Source organism: Solanum tuberosum, unplaced genomic scaffold (genome assembly GCF_000226075.1).
Source record: "Solanum tuberosum cultivar DM 1-3 516 R44 unplaced genomic scaffold, SolTub_3.0 scf00452, whole genome shotgun sequence".
In the NCBI taxonomy this organism is placed as follows: Eukaryota; Viridiplantae; Streptophyta; class Magnoliopsida; order Solanales; family Solanaceae; genus Solanum; species Solanum tuberosum.
The window spans coordinates 414,325-423,155 of NW_006239375.1; the positions used below are offsets into that span (position 1 = coordinate 414,325).

Below are 8,831 nucleotides of genomic sequence, written 5' to 3' on the forward strand. Positions count from 1 at the left end.
TGCAAGGGTCATTCCGTGTCTTTGTATGAAATCTATATCCATTAATGAAATATCCAGTATATCTTTTAGCCACAAAATTAGGCCCTTTAGCTAGCCATCTTAAGTGATTGGACACTTCAATATTTTTAACTTTATCCCTAAACCAATCACTGAATTCTCTACTATGGATCTGTGCTTTTACCCATGCATTTCCTCTGGTACAATTATCAATTAAATTCTTATGTTCCCTGCAAGCATGATATGCAATTTAACAATGTATATTTATTAATGGAATTTAAAACACATTATCATAACATATAAATGATTTTTTTTTAAAAATGACTATTTTATCTTACTTTATGAATGTCTCTACTTTTTCATCTCCGGTATTGAACAAAGCATATCGATGAGCTTCAAACCACTCATGATGCTCCATGTTAAAAGTCTTGTATTTTCTTTTATTCATACTTCCGATTGGATGACCTGTCTTAGGAAATAAAGGTGAAGCATCACCTTCCTCTGTTTGATTGTCCTCATCATCCTTGGTTTGATACCTACTAAATGTTGTCTTCACCATATCAGGTAGGTATCTCGAAATAAAGGTCAAACACTCTATAGCTGAAAACCCTCTACTATTGCCCTTCTGGATTTTTCGATTACGAACAAGCCCCTTAAAGTCACACATAGTTCTTTCAGTAGAATACATCCAACGCAAATGAGTCGGGCCTCCAAGCTTAATTTCATCCACTAAATGAATAGGCAAATGTGTCATTATATCAAAAAAGGATGGAGGAAAAATCTTTTCAAGCTCACATTCTATATCTATGATTTCAGCCTTCATTTTCTCAAGAACGCTTCTTTTTATAACCTTACTACATATGGCTCTAAAATAATTTCCCAATCTAATCAAGACCAAAGACACATTCTTGGGCAACACTTTTCTGACAGCAACCTGGAGCAAGTAATGTAATATGAAATGAGCATCATGGTTTTTGTATCCTGATACTTTCATTTCTTCAATTTGCACACGACTTGATATATTAGAGACAAATCCTTTTGGTAATTTGGCATCTTTTAAAACAGTGCAAAATAACCTTTTCTCTTCTGGTTTCATAAAGAAACAAGCTTTAGCCAAATGAATATTTCCAGTATCACAATCTTTTACTGGTTGAAGCTCTTTGCGTATCCCCATCTCATGCAAGTCATAGCGAGAATTTATATGATCTTTGGACTTTCCAAGTATATCCAATAAAGTCCCAAGCAAAGCATCACAAATATTCTTCTCTATGTGCATCACATCAAGCTTGTGCCTCAATTTGTTGGTTGCCCAATACGGCAACTCAAAAAATATGGATTTTTTTTCCATGGACCATCATTCTTTCGTTTTCTTTTCTTTTGGCTCTTTCCAAAAACATTATTGAATTCACGAAGTTCTTCAAGAACTTGTACGCCTGATAAGGGAGTAGGTGCAACTTTATGCTCTTCTTTACCATTAAAGGATTTTTTATCTCTTCTATATGGATGATCATGAGGTAAAAATGCTCGATGACCCAAATAACACATCTTACGACTATGTTTGAGATATTGGGAACAAGTATTATGATTACAAGTGGGGCATGCCCATTTCCCCTTGGTACTCCATCCGGAAAGCATTGCCAATGCTGGAAAATCACTAATTGTCCACAATAAAGCTGCACGCATCATAAATGTTTGATTTGTTACAACATCTTATGTTTCCACTCCCACTTCCCATAGTTCCTTCAACTCTGCAATCAGTGGTTGTAAGTATACATCTATATCATTTCCAGGAGACGATGGACCTGGAATAATCATTGACAACATTATATACTCCGACTTCATGCAAATCCACGGTGATAAGTTATAATTCATCAACATAACTGGCCATGTGCTATGGGAAATGCTCATAGTTCGGAATGGATTAAAACCATCGCTTGAAAGACCCAATCTAACATTACGAGCATCACTAGCAAAGTCAGGGTGCAAGGAATCAAAATCCTTCCAAGCTTCCCCATCAGCAGGATGTCTTAAATTTCCATCTTTGGGTCGTTCAGTATCATGCCATCTCATAGCTACAGATGTTTCAAAACACATGAATATCCTCTGAAGCCTAGGTTTTAAAGGAAAGTACCTTAAAACCTTTGCTGGAATTTTAGTGACCTTATTAGTCAAGTCATCACGAACATTCTTCCATCTAGAAGATCCACACACTGAGCACTTGTCTAACTTTGCAGTGTCATTCCAGAATAACATGCAGTCATTAGTACATGCATGAATTTTTTCATAATGAAGACCCAAATCTTTTATCACCTTTTTTGCCTTGTAGAAAGACTCGGGTATCTGAGCAAAGGGAAATGCCTCTTTTATCAAGTCTAACAAATCTGAAAAGGCTACATTACTCAACTTGTGAATGCATTTAAACAAGTATAACCGAATGGTGAAATTCAACTTAGAAAAGTTCTTACACCCCGGATACAACTCTTGTTTCCCTTCTTCCACTAATTTGAAGAATTTCTTTGCATCTTCAGATAGTCCCTCTCTTACTCCTCCATGCCTCAAGTCATCTGCTACATTTCTAAAAGTATCTAGAAGTAGTTTATCAATACCGTCTTCTCTGTCGAAAGTTTCATCATCATTGGTTGGATGTGGCGTATTTCTTGAGGAAAACCCTTCTCCATGGAAAACCCATTTGGTGTATCCATGAACAAACCCTTGACAAATCAAGTGATCCTCCACCACATTTCGACAATGCCAATAACGATTAAAGCACTTCTTACAAGGACATAATATTTCATCTCCTTGGGAAGCTCGTTCAAATGCCTCATCTAGGAAATCATTAACTCCATGGATATACTCATCGGTGGATCTTCGGAGATCCATCCAACTTTTATCTCCAACATCCATTGAATATCTTATGTTACATGAGCAAAACATTCAAGAAAATAATTCATGAGTACAAGCAGTATCAACATAATTTTACCTTTCAAAGTTTCAAGATATTCTTTTACCTTTTTGTTTTTAACAAAATCATGATTGTAAATGATCTAATATAGGTCATTAGGTAAGTGCAATTTAGTTACATAACCTATATTTTACTTGATAGTTTAATTCCTTAAGTTATTCTATAGTACATTGCAGGTACTGCCTTACTACACAGAAAAAATAGACAGATTATGGTGACTACTTTGTTTCTTTTCAAGATCACTTGAGCTGACCTTCAAGTTGGTTATGCTTTAAAGTCTTAGTACATTTAGATTAATTCTAAACAAAAAACAACATGATTGCATAAAGTGTGTTGTGAGGAAAAATTTAGCATTTGATTTAAGTTGCCTTTAGCTTGAGAATTTGAGAAGCATCTATGCACCTTTTTTGCTTTTCACTGAAATATATTTTACATTCTACTGCAGGGATGACAATATTCCAGTTTTGTTCATCCAAAGTACTTGATGAAGAAGTGTGAATCTATCTAGCGAAGATGAGGTAATTATCTTTGGTTTTGGCAGTTTAGCAATCAATAAATGTTATTCACATTTCCTGTAATTCATTATTTTGTTGAAGGTTGAAAAAAATTATGTAAGGGCATGATTTCTTGTAATTCATGATTTTGTTGGGTGTAATGTTGCTCCTGGCAGTTTTACAACTTGGTTTTCAAGAAATGTCTTGATGAGATCATTTTAGATCACTTTAAACTATTAACCAAACAGCAGTACACATGAAAGTATCCCAGGGTAGTACAAATACTAGAGCTAATGAGCAAGAGTGATATAACAGGGGACACTACATCTTGACTGCATCTGCTACATTTTCATTCACAACAACTAAGATAATATTAGGTGAACTCACTAGGTTGAGGAAAGGAGAAATGATCTGGAACACTAGTACGCTGCATAGACAAAGAGTTATATTATGCTTGGCCTTTTCAGAACAAGCTGCTAGCAAACTTCCGGCAACAAAAATAAAATGTTCCACTTAAAGGGAATGTGAAGTTTCTATACAGGACAGAGATGTCGAAAATGTACTTCTCATCAGCCATAAAACTAGAGAAATCACAATGGTCATAAAGTGATGAAACATATGCATACATTGTGGTTTTCCAGAACACGGAAGCTTAGGAACATGAAATTTTTCGAACATATAAATAAACATACTAGAACAATCACTATGTAGATACTATAAATAAATTAAAAGAGAAAACATGAGCAATAGGTTTCAACATCCAAAATCCAATAAAATGGAGTTTTCACCAATTGTTTTATATATATTCCACATCAGTTGAAAACATATTTTGTTCAACTTAATGTATCATCTATGACAGTAGCTATATCAGTATACTTTGGCAACATTCATAATGATAAGCAAATCAAAATACTTCAAACTTTAGACAAATGAAATTTTTTAGTTCACATAGATAGACCAAACTCATAGTGCAAATCAAAATACTCAAAGCCCCAGGACAAAATCAACTACAAAACATTAGTTGTTCCATAAAAATGAAACCCAATTTCACAATGATTTTTCACAAAGTTATCGAATCTTCACAAAATTTGAGTTACAAACTCTAAACTACAAATGGATTATGTCAAACAGACCTAAAATCAGAACAAATAACATACTATTTCAACAAACCCATTTGTTATTCTTTAAGATTATTTAGAAGCCCTTACTTGGAATTTCTGATTTTGGAAAATAGTACATGTATAACCAAATAGAGACAATGAGGACTTAGAAATCACCTTAAAAAATAGTACATCTTTATCTGCAGAAGCTTAATTTTGAAGAAGACTACTTTTGGAGAAGAAGAACACTGAAGATGAACACTTCACACTGGAGAAGAAGACCACTGTAGCTTATCACTAAAACTGATTTCTTCACCGGAGCTCAAAATTTGTTGTCGAAGACAAAGGAGTCACCGAAGTTCTGAAATTTTAGGGCTTTGATTTTGATTATTGGAGAAGAAGACCACGCACTCATCACTTTGATTTTGGTTTATTGGAGAAGTGGAATGGGTATTTGGAATGTATTTTGTTCACTAAAATAAAAAAAGTGCCGGTCAATGAAATTAGTGGAGGGAAATAATTTTTTACACATCAAATTCGCGGGTTGGGCAATTTTATTTACTTTTCACTTAAACAAACCGTTGCCACAAGTGTTATTTAGCCACGGTTAATAAGTATGTGGCCATAGATAATCTATAGTGGCGATTATTTAGATGATGCCACGGTTTATATTAAGAATTACTCTATTTGTTCGAAGGATATGTGGCAACGGTCATAACTGTGGCAACACATACTCTATTAGCCACGGTTGTAAAATTGTTGCCGAATAAGCGTTGCATTAGGTCAAATTTCTAGTAGTGCTGGGGGGACATATTCCAAATCAAACCTCGGATACTAGAGGGGAATAATTCCTTAAGGGGACACTGTGCATTCAGTGGGCTTGATCTTCTTTCTGTTTTTCCAATTCTGGTATGTGTTACAGATTTTAGATTTGTGAATTAATTTATGCTCTTCTGTTCTTCATTGGTTCATTAAACTTTGGTAACTTCGTGTTTCTGCAAAGTTTGTTGGAATCAGTAAGATTCTTTAAACACAGATTGACAACAATTCTTTTTAAGAAAAAAAATATTTCGTATATTTTATCTAATTTGTTTCTGATTCTAGTTTCTCTACTAGTTTTAATTTTCTAGTTGTGAAAATGTTCTTAAACTTTATTGTGTCTTACCAAGTTCTTCAAAGTTTTGTTCTAAGTATTTTAGGAATACAAGACGAACAACAATCTTAAGGAAATTATTATACTGTTGGTATTTCTTGTATTCTACTGATTGAGAGAAACAGATCATGGAAGTAGAAGATTAATGCATTACTTCTCTAGAATTCGGTGCTTTGTTTAGCAAGGTCGAAGTGAGAATGTACAGAAAAAATTGGTGCTATTTCGGTTAAAGATTACACCAGGTAATCTTCTTATTATTTATCTAAGGAGGTGCTATTCCGGATAAAGATTACACCAGGTAACCTTCTTATTATTTATCTAAGAAGGAAAATAGTTTCTAAGAGTTAACAATTTTGATTTTTTTTTTATCATGTGTATCTTTGAAAAGAAAATCTGCAAACCATTTGTTGTGCAATGAATTTTGCTTGGCAAATAGTGTTGCCTTTAAAATTCTTTAGTTTGCAAAATGAGAGATGCACATTTTTGTTTGATAAATAGTATGTCAAAATGTTATAGTTGGAAGACTATTTGAAAAGAAAAACATTTCTATGTGATAAAGAATATGCTTAATTCTGTTTGGAGTACTAAAAAAAAAAAAAAAAACTTTTGTATTTTTGTACTCCATGTGAAATTTGATTGTGTCTGATTTTTGTAGGCTAAAAACTTAGTGGTATTATTTCTCTGGATAAATCAGACTATGCAATTGGGTCAATGTTGTACTTTTGACTTTCTATAGACTCACTGTTATATAGAAACAAATTGTACAATTTTATTTTTTTTGTCTTTATTGTTAGTATTCTAAATACTAAGTGGTATGTCTATTTGTGATAGATTGAAAAATACCAGTGACTTAGAGTTTGTGATTTTGTGCCTCTATGAATGAACTTTGATACTAAGTAAATATTGTCAAAGAGAATTGAAGCAATATAATTCTTTTGTAGAATAATATTTCCAAAAGAGGTTTCATAGTGCCAATGACATTTTGATAATCTGGGAAAATATGTGAAAAAAAAAATATTTTCAAATACTTGAAAAATATTTTTGAGATCATATTTAAAATGTGGGGGTTCTTTGCTTATGATAAAGATAAAATTAGACTTGGTGTCTAATTTAATTTTGGAGCAAAAGATATGAAATTCAATGATACTTTTGTATTATTTTGCTTATGATAAAGATAAAATAGACTTGGTGTCTAATTTAATTTTGGAGAAAAAGATATGAAATTCAATGATACTTTTGTATTATGTTAGACCCACAAAATTCTTGGAATATATTCGATATTGTGGTTGTTGAGCTTCTCTATTACTAGTATATGATGTGACTAGTATGAAACTGCCAAATTATATATATACTTGTTCAAAATAAAAGTATTCTTTTATGAAAAAGTGTCACTTAAAATGTTATGATTTTTCATGAAAATATGTCTATTATAATAAAAGTATTTGCATAGACATGAATATTGGTGAATAGTCATTTGTTATGTAATAAAGGTATTTGCATAGACATGAATATTGGTGAATAGTTATTCGTTATGTTTTGTAAAAGAAACATTTGGACTATATTGCCTTTATTGGACCTGATGAAACTTTGTTCACGGGTAGTTCTATAACAATCAAATTGAAAGTTATGGAAAGGTCCTGCTGAAAAGGACATTTGACAAGGTGATGACTCTAAACAATGTTTGTGTCATACAAAATTGTAAGAAATAGGAACAAATATCTGTGAGAAAAAGCTACCTCGCGAAGAGCTTTTCAAACTCAATATTTTTATTTGTTCTTACTTGCTTGAGTCAAACTGTTTGTGACATAAACATTTGGGACATGTCAATTACAAAATCTTGTAAGGAAAATTGATCAACTTAGAAGTTTTGTCTAACTTTGAGTGCAATAAAAAAAAAATATCAAGTTTGTGTGAAATCTAAGTATGCTGAGCATTCTTATAAATCTGTTGAAAGGAATTCTAATCCCTTCGGATTGATTTACACTGACATTTGTGATATGAAGTCAACACCATCTCATGGTGGAAAAAAGTATTTCGTAACTTTCATTGACAATTGCATTAGAAATGACTATGTCGATTTGCTGAATGGTAAGGATGAAGCAATAGAAACGTCTAGACAATATAATATTGAAGTTGAAAATCAGTTAAAAAAAGAAGAAGATAAGAAGTAATAGGGATGGAGAGTATAAATCTCATTCTGCAGAAATAAAAAACCGAATGTTGAAAGAAATGATGGATGCACTATTTATAAGTTCGGGTTTACCACAAATCTTGTGTGGAGGAACTATCCTTACTGCAAAAGGGAACAACAAAAAAAATTGTCTTTTCAGAAAGAAAGCAATTTTGTTTGTTTAGGACATAATCTATTGGGGAACAATAAAAAAGTTTTGCCTTTTCATAAAGAAAGCAATGGAAAATTTGTTTTCCGAGACACAATCTATTCCATATGGGAAATGGAAAATGAAGGAAATCCAACTTGAAATATTTCAAAGTGTGGGGGTGTCTAGCCAAAGTCCAAGTTCCTATTCCTAAAAGGATTTAAAAATAGGACCAAAGACAGTGGACTGTAATATTAGACTTGAGTAGTCTAGTGAAAGGTCTAAAACGACCTTGGAAAGAATAAAAGGAGAATGTACTTAATAAAGATATTTCGAGGTGTAGTAAATGTCAAAGGACATCTACTTACTTCGAATATGATTTTGTAACATTTCTTGTGTCTTCTGTAGACTCATCCTTTTGGACAGATGGTGTTAATAGTGAGATTGGTTCAATCTTGAGCAATCCTATTGGAAGTTGGTTGATCTTCCCCCAGGAAATAAACGTTTGGGTTCAAAGTGAATCCTCAAAAGGAAAATGAAAGTCGATGGAACTGTTGACAGATATAAAGCAAGACAAAAACAAGGTCTTGATCTTTTCGACACATACTCGCCAGTAACTAAATTACATTCATTTGGATGTTAATTGTGTTAGCTGTGGTATATGACCTCCAAATTCATCAAATGAATTAATGTGAAAATAATTTTCATAAATAGAGAATTGGAGGGAAAAATTTACATGGAACAACCCAAAGGTTTTGTGGTTCCTGGTAAAGAAAAGAAAGTGTGCGAACTTGTTAAGTCACTTTA

The 8,831-nt window shown here is 32.8% G+C and overlaps 1 protein-coding gene across 1 annotated transcript; it reads right to left on the reverse strand.

Moving 5' to 3' along the window:
- Nucleotides 1–1,707: 1,707 nt before the first annotated feature.
- LOC107058182 (uncharacterized) lies at nt 1,708–2,901 on the reverse strand. Its single transcript, XM_015303583.1, has one exon. The coding sequence runs from the start codon at nt 2,899–2,901 to the stop codon at nt 1,708–1,710; it is 1,194 nt and encodes a 397-aa protein (XP_015159069.1).
- Nucleotides 2,902–8,831: the final 5,930 nt, after the last annotated feature.